Raw genomic sequence first — 15,859 nt, 5'->3', positions numbered from 1 at the left:
ATTCCTGATCTTGTGATCCTCCTGCCTCTACCTCCCAAAATGCTGAGATTTCAAGCAAGAGCTACTGTGCCTAGCCATATTTTATTTATTATTATTATTATTATTATTATTATTATTTTGAGATAGATTCTTGCTCTATTGCCCAGGCTGGAGTGCAGTGGTGTGATCTCAGCTCACTGCAACCTCTGCCTCCTGGGTTCAAGCAATTCTCCTGACTCAACTTCCTGGAGTGCTAGGATTACAGGTGAAGGTTGCAGTTAGCCGAGCTCGTACCACTGTACTCCAGCCTAGGCAACAAGAGCAAAACTCCATCTCAAAAAAAAAAAAAAGGACTGCCACTGCAATCTGGTGTTGACAATATGGGCTCACATCACAGTCTAAATACTCTTGCCTCAAATAATTTTTGAGCTCTCAGAAAATAAACAGGTATTAAAACCCCTACTGAGATGAACAAGTGTGAAGCACGTGACTCTGTGTCAGGTAGGGTGGTTTCCTGGAAGCCGCTGCCTGACTTGCTCCCTTTCTTACCTCTTCTCCATACCCAGGCCCCTCACTCCTGACATCTCCACCGGGGAGACCAGCAATGAAATAAGGCTTAGGTGAACTGACAATTGTTTTCTTTTTTAAATAGAGACAATTGGGCCAGGCACGGTGGCTCACACCTATAATCCCAGCACTTTGGGAGGCCGAGGCGGGTGGATCACGAGGTCAAGAGATCGAGACCAACCTGTTCAACATGGTGAAACCCCGTCTCTACTAAAAATACAAAAAATTAGCTGGGCGTGGTGGCACACGCCTGTAGTCCCAGCTACTTAGGAGGCTGAGGCAGGCCTGGGTAACAAGAGCAAAACTCTGTCTCAAAAAAAAAAAAAAAAAATCAAGACAATTAAGTTAAACATAAATGTTTGTTTCACACATTCATTGACAATATCTTTTTTTTTTTTTTTTTGCTTTGTCACCCAGGCTGGAGTACAATGGCACAATCATGGTTCACTGCAGCCCTGACCTCCCAGGCTCAAGCAATCCTCCCACCTCAGTCTCCCAAGTAGCTGGGACTACAGGCACACACCACCACACCCTGCTAATTTTTTTTTTTGGACAAGCTTTCACCATGTTATCCATGCTAATCTCAAACTCCTGGGCTCAAGCAATTTGCCTACCTCAGCCTCCCAAAGTGCTGGCATTATAGGCGTCAGCCACTGTACCCAGCTGACAATACTTTTTTTTTTTTTTTTTTTTGAGATAGAGTTTTGCTCTTGTTACCCAGGCTGGAGTGCAATGGCACGATCTCGGCTCACCGCAACCTCTGCCTCCTGGGTTCAGGCAATTCTCCTGCCTCAGCCTCCCAAGTAGCTGGGATTACAGGCGCGCATCACCATTCCCAGCTAATTTTTTTGTATTTTTAGTAGAGACGGGGTTTCACCATGTTGACCAGGATGGTCTCGATCTCTTGACCTCGTGATCCACCCGCCTCGGCCTCCCAAAGTGCTGTACAGGCGTGAGCCACCGCGCCCGGCCCAACAATACTTTTTTTAAGTCAAAAGTTTAATAGAATAATTACTTAAAATGTTGCTACATTAAAAAGGAAACTACAGGAAAGGAATGTTTCAAAACTCTGAGGTGGTCAACTGTGTCCCCTGCTAATGTGATCATTAGATTTATCCCTAAGGCAGTGACTGGTGACCTTGGCTGGAGCTCTCAATGGAGTGGTGGAAGCAGAAGCCAGATTCCAGTGGATTGAGTGATGACAGGCAGGGAAGAAGTAAATAAAGGTGTGAGTGTGAACAAGTCCTTTAAGGAGTTTGGCTCTAAAGTGACAAGAAATAGGGGATGGTAGGCCAGGCGCGGTGGCTCACACCTATAATCTCAACACTTAGGGAGGCCGAGGTGGGTGGATCACCTGAAGTCAGTAGTTTGAGATCAGCCTGGCCAACATGGTGAAACCCCATCTCTACTGAAAATACACAAATTAGCCAGGCATGGTGGCAGGTGCCTGTAATGCCAGCTACTCATGAGGCTGAGGCAGAATTGCTTGAACCTGGGAGGCAGAAGTTGCAGTGAGCCAAGATTGTGCCATTGCACTCCAGTCTGGGTGACAAGAATGAAACTCCGTCTCACAAAAAGAAAAAAGAGGCCAGGCGCAGTGGTTCACACCTGTAATCCCAGCACTTTGGGAGGCTGAGGCAGGTGGATCACAAGGTCAAGTGATAGAGACTGGCTGGGCGCGGCGGCTCACGCCTATAATCCCAGCACTTTAAGAGGCCGAGGTGGGTGGATCACGAGGTCAAGAGATCGAGACCATCCTGGTCAACATGGTGAAACCCTGCCTCTACTAAAAACACAAAAAATTAGTTGGGCATGGTGGCGTGTGCCTGTAATCTCAGCTACTCAGGAGGCTGAGGCAGGAGAACTGCCTGAACCCAGGAGGCGGAGGTTGCGGTGAGCCGAGATCGCGCCATTGCACTCCAGCCTGGGTAACAACAGCGAAACTCCGCCTCAAAAAAAAAAAAAAAAGAGATCAAGACACCATCCTGGCCAACATGGTAACAAATCCCATCTCTACTAAAAATACAATATATATATGTATATATATGCCAGGCGTGGTGGTGCACGCCTATAGTCCAAGCTACTTGGGAGGCTGAGTCAGGAGAATTGCTGAACCTGGGACATGGAGGTTGCAGTGAGCCAAGATCGAGCCACAGCACTCCAGCCTGTGCAACAGAGTGAGACTCTGTCTCGAGAAAGAAAAAAAAAAAAGAAGAAGAAATAGAGGGGATGGTAACTAAAGGGGTGCATGTTGGGCAAGGGTCTTCATAAAATAGGAGAAACCCATGCATGTTTAAGTCCCTACTTAGAAGGCAAATCCATGCTCTGCCTCCAGGCAACAGGAGCTCCAGGACCCCAAGTCTGTTTGCATCCCCAGACTTAACCCCGCACTGGGCTGCACATCCAGGAAGAAGAGGTGGAGCCCTCCAACAAAGGAAGGTTTGTTCTCATGATACTAAACAAGTGCTGCATTCTGAGATGCTTTTCCACTGCTGCTGTCCAAGGTGGGTGTTTGAGGTAGAGCCCTGCTGGGTGGGCAGGGGCTCTGCATAGAACTGGAATGGAGCAGTGTAAGGCTGGAGATTGTGCTGCCTTGACCTCTACCCAAGATGACCAACCAACTGGGGCTTCCCCAGCCACTTAACTGCTTCCTGCTGAGAAGAGCAGGGATTGGGAGAGAAACCACCACCTGGCACCTTTGGACAATTGCCATGGCAACCATGGGCCAGGCATTTTATTTCACTCATTGCCTGGGAGCGGTCCTCCCACATGTCTTGTTTTCTGTGTTTCAAGTTTATTACTGTATGACCTCCAGCCCTCCACTTTCATCTTGCAAAACAAAGTTCTTTAGCTACCATCAGTCTTTCCCTGATGCCTGGAAGGATTTGCCCTGGAGTGTCTGAAATTGGAGACTTTATGCAAGTGCACAACAGTCTGAAATTGAAACTGATCCAGTAGAGGGTGCTGGAACTAGTGAGGGGCAGTGGATGTGTCCAGCAGATACAGGCCAAGACAGTTTGCCTCCCAGCTCCAAGGCATCTCCCCACCCTCTATGAGTGGGCTTGGGATGCTGCAAGGGACATGGTCAACACCTTGACCAAACTGACACACTACCCAGTTAGTTTCAAGATAGACTGGGCCACATCAATCATTCTTCCCCACCTCCAACCCTAGTGAGGATGGAGACCCAGGCATTTGGGATTCCCTCCCCCTCTGTCATCCACTGTGCATCTCAATAAAAGAGAGAGCAGGCCAGCTAGGGCCTCCTGAATCTCCTTCCTGAAAACAACAGGCTAGGCCTTGGGGAAACTCTCCAGAAGGCACTATTTTTACTTAAAACAAGATCAAACTAAAAACCTTTTCACATGTGAGTCCTAAAACTACGAACCTAAGATTCTTCCACGTGTAACATCTAAAGTATAAGCCCATATAAAAGGCTGAACCTCCCTTTGTTAGACGAGGTTGGCTGTTAGGCACCTATGTATGCCACCTGGCTCCCAGCTGAAATAAATTCCTTCCTCCTGTATTTGGTGTCTGAGAGATCCTTTCCAGCGGCCGCTCCTGCTACACTAAGACTGCTGATAACCCTTACCCACAGGGCCCTGCTGCCCCAAAAAGGAAGGATCCGAGTCAACAAGGAGGAGAAACAAGGACACATACTTTGAGATATTGGCTAGCTTGGTGTATGGTTCTCAGCCCAGCCACACATTAGAACCACCTGTGGAGCTTATAAAAAAGGCTCAGTATCTGGACTCCACTGTAGATTTAAATTCAGTTGAGGAGCTGGGGCATCTGGTTTTTTTCTTAAGTATTTTCAGGTGTGGAGAACCATTGGTTGCTCAAATAACTGGCCAGGCTCCACAGCTTGAAGCCAGGTCCCATGGCTTCAGCATGGACAGTGCAGGACTACTGGTGTGACCTTGGGCAAGTTATTCAACATCAGTAAACCTCCATTCCCTCGGCTGTAAAACAGTATCTGCTGGCCAGGCATGGTGGCTCACACGTATAATCCCAGCACTTTGGGAGGGCAAAGTTGGAGGATGGTTAGAGCCCAGGAGTTCAAGACCAATCTGGGCAACAGAGAGAGACTCCATCTCTTTTTTTTTTTTTTTTTTTTTTTTGAGACGGAGTTTCGCTCTTGTTACCCAGGCTGGAGTGCAATGGCGCGATCTCGGCTCACCGCAACCTCCGCCTCCTGGGCTCAGGCAATTCTCCTGCCTCAGCCTCCTGAGTAGCTGGGATTACAGGCACGTGCCACCATGCCCAGCTAATTTTTTGTATCTTTAGTAGAGACGGGGTTTCACCATGTTGACCAGGATGGTCTCGATCTCTTGACCTCGTGATCCACCCGCCTCAGCCTCCCAAAGTGCTGGGATTACAGGCTTGAGCCACCGCGCCCGGCTCTCCATCTCTTAAAAAAAAAAAAAAAAAAAAAAAAAAAAAAAAAAAAAAAAAAGGCCGGGCGCGGTGGCTCAAGCCTGTAATCCTGTAATCCCAGCACTTTGGGAGGCCGAGGCGGGTGGATCATGAGGTCAAGAGATCAAGACCATCCTGGTCAACATGGTGAAACCCCGTCTCTACCTAAAATACAAAAAATTAGGTGGGCATGGTGGTAAGTGCCTGTAATCCCAGCTACTCAGGAGGCTGAGGCAGGAGAATTGCCTGAACCCAGGAGGCGGAGGTTGCGGTGAGCCGAGATCGCACCATTGCACTCCAGCCTGGGTAACAAGAGCGAAACCCCATCTCAAAAAAAAAAAAAAAAAAAAAGGGCCAGGCACGGTGGCTCACACCTGTAATCCCAGCACTTTGGGAGGCTGAGGTGGGTGGGTCACAAGGTCAAGAGATCGAGATCATCCTGGCCAACATGGTGAAACCCCGTCTCTACTAAAAATACAAAAATTAGCTGGGCATGGTAGTCCCAGATACTTGAGAGGCTAAGGCAGGAGAATTGCTTGAACCTGGGAGGCGGAGGCTGCAGTGAGGCCAGATCAAGCTACTGCACTCCAGCCTGGCGCCTGGCAACGGAGCAAGACTGGAGGGAAAAAAAAAAAAAAAAAAAAAAAAAAAAAAAGCAGTACCTGCTTAATGGAGTTGTGGGGAGGATTAAATGAAAGAATGCGTGTTATTTTCGGCACCTGGCACTGTGGCTAGCCAATATTTAAGTGTTCAAAATGTTATTCTTTTTTTTTTTTTTTTTTGAGACGGAGTTTCGCTCTTGTTACCCAGGCTGGAGTGCAATGGCACGATCTCGGCTCACCGCAACCTCCGCCTCCTGGGTCCAGGCAATTCTCCTGCCTCAGCCTCCTGAGTGGCTGGGATTACAGGCACGTGCCACCATGCCCAGCTAATTTTTAGTATTTTTAGTCGAGACGGGGTTTCACCATGTTGACCAGGATGGTCTCGATCTCTTGACCTCGTGATCCACCCACCTCAGCCTCCCAAAGTGCTGGGATTACAGGCTTGAGCCACCGCGCCCGGCGCCAAAATGTTATTCTTATTGCTGGAGCAGCAGTTGTTACCTCTCTAGAATCCAGGTTTGAAGGTATATAAGAAAGTGCCATTTCCTGTCCTTTTCTCAGAGTGGCATTGAGGGGTGTCAATCAGAGCCAGGGTCAAGGATTGCTTTTGTCCTGGTATTGGCATTCAACTCTGGTTACTCTTGACATTCTAGTCCCATGCAGTCCATTCTGAAATAGTGAAAATGTTTCATATTCGTGCTAACAGCACAGTAGTCACTAGCCACATGGGGCTATTTAACACTTGCAATGTGGCCCATGTGACTGGGGAACTGAATAATTTTATTAAATTATAATTCATTTAAACTCAAACAGCTACACATGGCTGATCGCTACAGTATTGGAAAACGTAGCTCTAGGCCAGGCAGGGTGGCTCACGCCTGTAATACCAGCACTATGAGAGGCCGAGGCAGGCAGACTGTTTGAGCCCAGGAGTTCAAGACCAGACTGGACAACATGGCAAAAACCCATCTCTACAAGAAAATACAAAAAAAAAAAAAAAAAAAAATCTGCCAGGTGTGGTGGCACGCAGCCGGAATCCCAGCTACTCAGGAGGCTGAGGTGGGAGGATGACTTGAACCTGGCAGGAGGGGGTTGCAGTGAGCTGAGACTGCATTACTGCATTGCAGCCTGTGCAACAGAGCAAGACTTTGTCTCAAAAGAAGAATGCAAGAAAAAGAACACAAAAGAAAAGAAAATGTAGCTCTAGACATGTTTGTGTGTTGAGGATAGGACTAAACAGAGATATAAAAGTTGAAAAATATTCTAACCAAGCATTTTCCCTTCTACTATCTCATTTGAGCCTCACAAAGTCCTATAAAGGAGACATAACAGGCACTAACAGTCCTATTTTATAGATAAGGGATGTTAAAAGACCTTCCCCAGATAACGAAGACTGTTAGAGGCACAGCCAAGCCTAGAGGGAGGCAGACTTCTGGACTTCAGACCGATGCTTTTTCCTTTCATCAGTTACACTTTCGGTTCACGGAAGCACCTCACATCAGCCCTCCAGCTCCTGTGAAGTTCTCAGCCCCAGGCCCCCATCTCCTCCCGCTCTCTCCTGTTCTACCCACCTGGAAGAGCTCCTGCACCTGAGCATCTACCCATTGCTCCATCTCCAGCCAGCGCTGGAGCTGGCCCCGGTCATACTTCACCGTCAGGCGGCTGGGTCTCCGGGACCTGGGTAGCTTGGAGGGGTCCGGGTGGGACTTGGACTCCGAGTCTGTGGATGATGTTCTCCTCCTCCCAGAAGTCCAATGGACCTTCTTACATGGGTTCTCCCCGTCCGGACTGGGAGATGTGCAGGAAGCAGGGCTTGAAGACAGCATGGAAGGATTGGCCTGGGCAAGGAGCTGTGAAAAACCGCTGGTTCAGAGCAGGGCCACAGAGGGAAGTGAGGAGACAGAGTACAGGAGAGGCCAGCAGGGAAGAAAGAAAGGCAGGAGGAGGGCCAAGGCTCCCAGGGAGGGGCAAGGGCAAAGATCAGTAAGCCTTTTGTGCTGGGAACGCCAGTCTCCCGGCTCCTCACTACCAGCCAGTGAGCAGCACTCCAGAGCCGTGCCCCAGCTTCCTTTTCAGCAGCTTCTGGGGCCCAAAGTGGTATAAACTGCAGAAGAGCAAAGGTCAAGAGGCTGCCATGCCCAGGGAAGAGGCAGGGGCCTTGGGGTCCTAAAGGGTCCAGGGCTCTAATCACTGCTTTACGGCCAGCTCTGGAACAGGACCTGAGTTGTTCTCACCTGAGATCCCTCTGTATCTCACCTTCGTGGGGCTAGATCCACGCTGGGCTCCGAGAAGTTGTGGTCAAATTCCGGAGAAGCAGGGTCCCTGGCTGACAGGGATTTTTGCCCAGAGTGTGGCACTGCTGGGGGCAGAGTCCCAGCTGGTGGATGGAGTTGGAGGTCCGTTATCCATGGCTCCCATGGAACCAGTGCCCCCAGTGTCTGCGTGTGTCTGAATGCAAACTGCTGTCAGCCTGGCCTATAAAAGCAGTTTGCCTGCTTGTAAAGGCAAATTTATCAAGCCCAGTCTACCATGCCTGCTCCCCTGAGGCAACTGCTTAGGAAGCCATGTTTATTATCACGTGACCCTCCCCTGATTCCTGTACTTCCTGATACAGAGAAAACCTGCAGACCTCACTTACACGCAGGTGTCAAGGACTAATACTTCCAGAAATATACACGTGCACTCTAAAGGCAGGGTATTTTTGTTTAGTCTTTTGTTTGTTTGTTTGTTTTTTTGAGACAGAGTTTTGCTCTCGTTACCCAGGCTGGAGTGCAATGGCGCGATCTCGGCTCACCGCAACCTCCGCCTCCTGGGCTCAGGCAATTCTCCTGCCTCAGCCTCCTGAGTAGCTGGGATTACAGGCACGTGCCACCATGCCCAGCTGATTTTTTTTGTATTTTTAGTAGAGACGGGGTTTCACCATGTTGACCAGGATGGTCTCGATCTGTTGACCTCGTGATCCACCCGCCTCGGCCTCCCAAAGTGCTGGGATTACAGGCTTGAGCCACCGCGCCCGGCCTTGTTTAGTCTTTTGTAATTAAAATTTCTAAACTTTAAAAAATGTACCAGAACAGAAGAAAGCTGTAATTTTTTTAAACATGGGCCCGGGCGCGGTGGCTCATGTCTGTAATCCCAGCACTTTGGGAGGACTAGGCAGGTGGACTGCTTGAGCTTCAGAGTTCAAGACCAGCCTGGGTAACATGGTGAAATTCTGTCGCTACCAAACAAACAAAACAAAAAATTAGCTGGGCATGATGGTGTGCACCTGTGGTTCCAGCTACTTAGGAGGCTGAGGTGGAAAGATCACTTGAACCCAGGTGGAGTTTGTGAGGCAGGAGAATCGGGTCTGGAAGCAGGGAACCTAAGACTGATTCACTCTGACTTCCTAGAACTAAATTAAAATTTTTTTTTTTTTTTTTTTTTTTTTTTTTTTTGAGACGGAGTTTCGCTCCTTACCCAGGCTGGAGTGCAATGGCGCAATCTCGGCTCACCGCAACCTCCGCCTCCTGGGTTCAGGCAATTCTCCTGCCTCAGCCTCCTGAGTAGCTGGCATTACAGGCACACGCCACCATGCCCAGCTGATTTTTTTTGTATTTTTAGTAGAGACAGGGTTTCACCATGTCGACCAGGATGGTCTCGAACTCTCGACCTCGTGATCCACCTACCTCGGCCTCCCAAAGTGCTGGGATTACAGGCTTGAGCCACTGCGCCCGGCCTTTTTTTTTTTTTTTTTTTTTTTTGAGACGGAGTTTCACTCTTGTTACCCAGGCTGGAGTGCAATGGCGCGATCTTGGCTCACCGCAACCTCCGCCTCCTGGGTTCAAGCAATTCTCCTGCCTCAGCCTCCTGAGTAGCTGGGATTACAGGCACACACCACCATGCCCAGCTAATTTTTTGTATTTTTAGTAGAGACGGGGTTTCACCTTGTTGACCAGGATGGTCTCGATCTCTCGACCTCGTGATCCACCCACCTCGGCCTCCCAAAGTGCTGGGATTACAGGCTTGAGCCACCGCGCCCGGCTAAATTGAAATTTTTTAAAACACAACTTTCCATGCCTATCTAACAAAAGGACCAGAGGCTACTTCCTGTCTTTGCAAACCGTCCCCTGTTCTGGGGCACAGATCGGAAATTGAAAGTACTTCACGCGGTGGCTCAAGCCTGTAATCCCAGCACTTTGGGAGGCCGAGGCGGGTGGATCATGAGGTCAAGAGATCGAGACCATCCCGGTCAACATGGTGAAACCCCGTCTCTACTAAAAATACAAAAAAATTAGCTGGGCATGGTGGCGCGTGCCTGTAATCCCAGCTACTCAGGAGGCTGAGACAGGAGAATTGCTTGAACCCAGGAGGCGGAGGTTGCGGTGAGCCGAGATCGCGCCATTGCACTCCAGCCTGGGTAACAAGAGCGAAACTCCGTCTCAAAAAAAAAAGAAAAAAAAAAAAAAAAAAAAAAAAGAAAGTACTTCAGATTGATTGCTGTGCACAACCAATCAGACTGATTTCGGGCCACTACTTCATTTACATAGGGTGTACACCAAGTAACCAACGGGAAACATCTATAGAGTATTTAAACCCCCTAAAATTCTGTAAAGGGGCTTTTGAGCCCCTGTGCTCAGCCAGCTGCTACACTATGGAAAGTACTTTCATTTTTTCTTTTTTTTGACTGAGATGGAGTTTCACTCATTGCCCAAATTGGAGTGCAGTGGCACAATCTCAGCTCACTACAACCTCCACCTACCGGGTTCAAGCGATTCTCCTGCCTCAGCCTCCTGAGTAGCTGGGACTACAGGCGCCTGCTACCATGCCTGACTAATTTTTGTATTTTTAGTAGAAATGAGGTTTCACCATGTTAGCTTGGATGATCTGGATCTCTTAACCTTGTGATCCACCCAAGCTTGGCCTCCCAAAGTGCTGGGTTTACAGACATGAGCCACCACAGCCAGCCTGTACTTTCATTTTCAATAAATCTCTGCTTCATTCTTTTCTTGCTTTGTGCGTTTTGTCCAATTCCTTGTTCAAAACGCCAAGAACCTGGACACCCTCCACGGGCAAAGTCACAGTGAACCAACATGGCACAAGGGCACTCCAGCCTGGGTGACAGAGTGAGACCCCATCTCAAAAATAATAATAATAACAAAGTTCTGCTGTCACAGTCTTGGAATTTTTTTCATTTTAAAAAGGAAAAAAAGGCCGGGCGCGGTGGCTCAAGCCTGTAATCCCAGCACTTTGGGAGGCCAAAGTGGGAGGATCACTTGAGCTCAGGAGTTTGAGACTAGTCTGGGTAACATAGTAATCTGCGTCTCTACAGTTATTTTTTTTTTTTTTTTTTTAGAAGAGGAAGAAAGAGAAAGAGGAAGAGGGAGAGAGGATGGGGGTATTGCTTTATTGCCCAGGCTAGAATGCAGTCTAAATATAGGTATGCCTACAATTGTCCTCAATAATGGTGACATGAAAGAAAATGAGGGAAGAGAATAACAAACAAGGAGCCAACCAAGATTTCATTTAAACCTCTAAATTGATATGATGTGGTACTGATGAGAGTGTATATTTTGTATATTTAAAGTGGAGAGTTCTATAAATGTTAATTACATTTACTTGTTCCAGATCTGAGTTCAAGACCTGAATATCGTTGTTAATTTTCTGTCTCATTGATCTGTCTAATATTAATGTTGAAGTCTCCCACTATTATTATGTGGGAGTCTAAGTCTCTTTATAAGTCCTGTATGTCTAGGTATTCCTGTATTGGGTGCGTATATATTTAGGATCTTTAGCTCTTCTTGTTGTTGCATTGATCCTTTTATCATTATGTAATGTCCTTCTTTGCTTCTTTTGATCTTTGTTGCTTAATTGTAACTTCTATTTTTTATTTATTTATTTTAGCTCTCTGTTTGGTTGGTAAATCTTTCTCCATCCCTTGTTTAGAGTCTTTGTGTATCCTTGAATGTGAGATGGATCTGAATGCTGCATACTGATGGGTTTTAGTTTTTTATTCAAATTGCCTGTCTTTGGATTGGGGGATTTAGTCAATTTAAATTTGGAATTAATAATAATATATGTGAGTTTAATACTGTCATTAGCTGGCTATTTTGTCCATTAGTTGATATAAATTCTTCATTATATTGATGCTCTTTTTGATAATTTTTTTAGAAAGGCTGATACTGTTTGTTCCTTTCATATGTGTAGTGGTTCTTTCAGAAGCTCTTGCAAAGCAGGCCTGGTGGTGATGAAATCTCTGAGTGCTTGCTTATTCACAAAAAACTTTATTTTCCCTTCGCATGTGAAGCTTAGCTTGGCTGGATGTGATATTCTGGGTTGAAAGTTCTTTTCTTTAAGGATGTTGAATATTGGCCCCCACTCTCTTCTGGCTTGTAGGGTTTCCGCCGAGAGATCTGCTGTGAGTCTGATAGGCTTCCCTTTGTGGGTAACCTGACCTTTCTCTCTGGCTGCCCTTAGTATTTTCTCCTTCATTTCAACCCTGGTGAATCTGACGATTATGTGCCTTGGAGTTGCTCTTCTTAAGGAATATCTCTGTGGTGTTCTCTGTATTACCTGGAGTTGAATATTATCCTGCCTTACTAGGCTGGGAAAATTCTCCTGAATAATGTCCTGAAGCGTATTTTCAAGCTTGGATTCATTCTCTTCGTCACATTCAGGTACACCTATCAAACGTAGATTAGGTCTTTTCACATAGTCCCATATTTCTTGGAGACTTTGCTTGTTCCTTTTTATCCTTTTTTCTCTCGTCTTGTCTTCTTGTTTTATTTCAATGAGTTGATCTTCGACCTCTGATATCCTTTCTTCTGCTTGATCAATTCGGCTGTTAAAACTTGTGCATACTTCACGTAGTTCTCGTATTGTGTTTTTCAGCTCCATCAATTCACTTATTTTCCTCTCTAAATTTTGTATTCTTGTTGACATTTCGTCAAACCTTTTTTCAAAGTTCTTAGTTTCTTTAGATTGTGTTATAACAAGTTCTTTTAATTCACAGAAGTTTCTTATTATCCACGTTTTGAAGCCTGCTTCTGTAATTGGAACCCACTCGTTCTCCATCAAGCCTTGTTTCGTTGCTGATGAGGAATTGGGATCCCCTGCTGAGGAAGAGGCGTTCTGATCTTGGGTATTCTCAGCCTTTTTTGACCGTTTTCTTCCCTTCGTTGTAGATTCATCCATCTGTAGTCTTTATAATCACCGTCTTTGTAATTGGGTTTCTGAGTGGACGTCCGACTTACTGATTCTCAGTGCCGAAATCTGAGCAACCCACTGCACCGACTAAATCAGCGGCGTTAAGATTGAGGGTGCTTTTCCAACTCTGCACCGAGAACCGACGCTCCGAGGCGCCGGCAAAACCGCCTCGCCGGTCACAAGAGTCGCGCTGGCGACCCGTGGGGCTCCTCCGCTGGGAATCTCCTGGTGCGTAAGCAACAAGAATTCATGTGAAGGTGTGGCGTCCTCTCCTTCTTTGCGCTTCCAGTGGGAGCTACAATCCCGAGCTGCTAGTGATCAGCCATCTTGGATCTCTCTCCTCTACAGTTATTTTTTAAAAATTAGCTAGGCATGGTAGCTGGTGCCTGTGGTCCTGGCTACACAGGAGGCTAATGTGGAAGGATCACTGGAGCTCAGGAGTTCAAGACCAGCCTAGGCAACACGACAAGACCCCATCTCTACAAAATATAAAAAAATTAGCCAGACATGGTGGTACACACCTGCAGTCCCAGCAATCTGGGAGGCTGAGTTGGGAGGATTGTTTCAACCTGAGAGGTAGATGCTGCAGTGAGCTGTGATCAGGCCACTGCAGTCCAGCCTGGGCAACAGCTAGACCCTGTCTAAAAAAATAAAAGAAAATTAACAGCTCAGAAGGGCAAGCAAATGAAAAACAATGATTTCTCTCCTCTCCCAGAGGGAACCCTCACCCACACCTTCTGTTTTTTGTTCTCCTGTGGTCATCATTATCCCCTTATGTAATATCTTTATGAATCTGTCAATTAGACAGTATCTCTTATCTCCTCAATATGGTGAGAATTTAACTCACACTAACTTATGCCCCGTACTTTCCATGTTCCAATGTTTTTTATATATTTCTTTTTAGGTCTTGTAGTAGTTGCCTTTATGATGAGTTTCTGTTTCCATTATATTGACCTCAACCATAATACATTGACTCCTAAAAGAAAGCTTTAGAAAAAGCCCAATGATTAGCTGGGCATGGTGGCGTGTGCCTGTAATCCCAGCTACTCAGGAGGCTGAGGCAGGAGAATTGCCTGAACCCAGGAGGCAGAGGTTGCGGTGAGCCGAGATCGCGCCATTGCACTCCAGCCTGGGTAACAAGAGCGAAACTCCGCCTCAAAAAAAAAAAAAAAAAAGAAAAGAAAAAAAAAAAGAAAAAGCCCAATGGGCTGTGTGTGTGGTGGCTCACACCTGTAATCCCAGTGCTTTAGGAAGCCCAGGCAGGAAGACTGCTTGAGGCCAGTAGTTCAAGACCAGCCTGGGCAACATGGTGAGATCTTATCTCCATTTAAAAATGTAAAAAATGAAGACCAGGCGCAGTGGCTCACATCTGTAATCCCAGCACTTTGGAAGGCCGAAGATGGTGGATCGCCTTAGGTCAGGAGTTTGAGACCAGCCTGTCCAACGTGGTGAAACCCCATTTCTACTAAAAATACAAAAAATTAGCTGGGCGTTGTGGTGGGTGCCTGTAATCCCAGCTACTTGAGAGGCTGAGGCATGAGAATCACTTGAATGTGGAAGGCAGAGTGAGCCAAGAGCACGCCATTGCACTCCAGCCTAGGTGACAGTAATGAAACTGCATCTCAAAACAAACAAACAAGAACAAAAGAGATATGGAACTTATAATCTAGTGGGAAAATAAACAAACATTAATCAACTAAACAAATCAATATAAAATTGCAATCTAATTTAGTTATTTGAAGAAAAGCAGAAGGTGTTATTTGAATGTCTAACGAAGGTGTAACCTGGAGAGTGATAACATCTGTACTGAACTCTGACAGATGAGTAGGAGTTAACCTGGCCTAGGAGCCAGCAGGATGGGCCTGGCAGAATGCAGATCACATGCAAAGGCCCTGTGATAAAAGAGAGATGGAATGAGGGACTCAGAGGGTCAATGGGGCTGGAACACAGGGAGGAGAGAGGGAAAAGTGAGGCAGGAGAAAGGGTTGAGGTACCCATGCAGGGCCCCGTAAGCCCTCTTAAGGGCATTGGGCAGTCACTGCAGAGTCTTCAGCAATGGTGCTTAGGCAAGCTGACATGTTCAGATTTAAATTTCCAAACAAACACTGTGGCTGTTGCACAGAAAGACAATCTGAGGGCACAGAAGGGCTGGTGGAGACCAGTTAGAAGACCATTGTGGTAGGGCTTGTAGGGGAGGTGGTGCTGTCAATGGCAAGAAGCAGGCAGATTGGAGAATAATTTAGGAGGTAACAGTTAACAGATATTGACTGGTAATGGGCTGGGGACACACAACATGCAAACTTTATTAAAGCCTACACAGGGACAGACAGATTCATGTATGCAGCCTCCTTGAATTTGTTTCATCTGTAAACAGAGGGTTGGTAGGATTCTATATGAGCACACAACGTGGATACCATGAAGCTTGATGGCACATTAATGAGTGATGTCCATTATTTATAGCAAGAGGCTCCTTACTGATATCCTTTCAACTTAGCACTGACCCACATCTCCTCTCCAGCCTGTTGGTGCCACCATTCATCGGTAAGTTTGCCCAAAGATAAGGGAGCTCAAGATCCAAGACAAGATGAGAGAGAAAAGCCACCAGAACCACACAGCCACCTCAGGGCAGAAAAACAAAGAGGGCAGGGGCCTGAGCAGGGAGAAAGGTGTCTGCCTGCTCTCCTGGCCTGGGCCAGGTCTAGTGCTGAGATAAAATGGGCAGCAGGCAGACCCCAGCAGAACCACGCTGCTCTTAAATGCCTTTTCTTTTATTAAAAATTTTATTGTAGAAGAAATACATGTTTATTTTAGAAACTTTTCTACATTTTCTAAAACATGGTTGGGGCACAGTAGCTCACGCTTGTAATCCCAGCATGTTGGGAGGCTGAGGTGGGTGGATCACCTGAGGTCAGGAGTTCTGACCTGTTTCTACCAAAAATACAAAAAAATTAGCTGGGTGTGGTGGCACATACCTGTAATCCCAGCTACTCGGGAGGGTGAGGCTGAGGCAGAAGAATCTCTTGAGCCCGGGAGACAGAGGCTGCAGTGAACCGAGATTGCGCCATTGCACTCCAGCCTGGGTGACAGAGCAAGACTCCATACAAAAAAAAAGT

At 46.9% G+C, this 15,859-nt stretch overlaps 1 protein-coding gene across 3 annotated transcripts in view; it reads right to left on the bottom strand.

Annotated features, from left to right (window-relative positions):
- Positions 1–15,859, bottom strand: part of PPP1R14D (protein phosphatase 1 regulatory inhibitor subunit 14D) — a 24,593-nt gene extending 8,734 nt beyond the window's left edge. The window contains exons 1-3 of one of the 3 annotated variants that reach the window (XM_039462772.2): positions 15,719–15,859; positions 13,268–13,387; positions 7,136–7,414 (exon numbers count right to left, since the gene is read on the bottom strand). In XM_039462772.2, coding sequence (XP_039318706.1) covers positions 7,136–7,390 — 255 coding nt within the window. In that variant the 5' untranslated portion in view covers positions 7,391–7,414; positions 13,268–13,387; positions 15,719–15,859. The other 2 variants (XM_010346216.2, XM_074394084.1) reach the window with 2 other exon arrangements.

This window comes from Saimiri boliviensis, chromosome 2, assembly GCF_048565385.1.
Source record: "Saimiri boliviensis isolate mSaiBol1 chromosome 2, mSaiBol1.pri, whole genome shotgun sequence".
Lineage (NCBI taxonomy): Eukaryota > Metazoa > Chordata > Mammalia > Primates > Cebidae > Saimiri > Saimiri boliviensis.
This window is presented reverse-complemented; position numbering and strand designations above follow the sequence as displayed.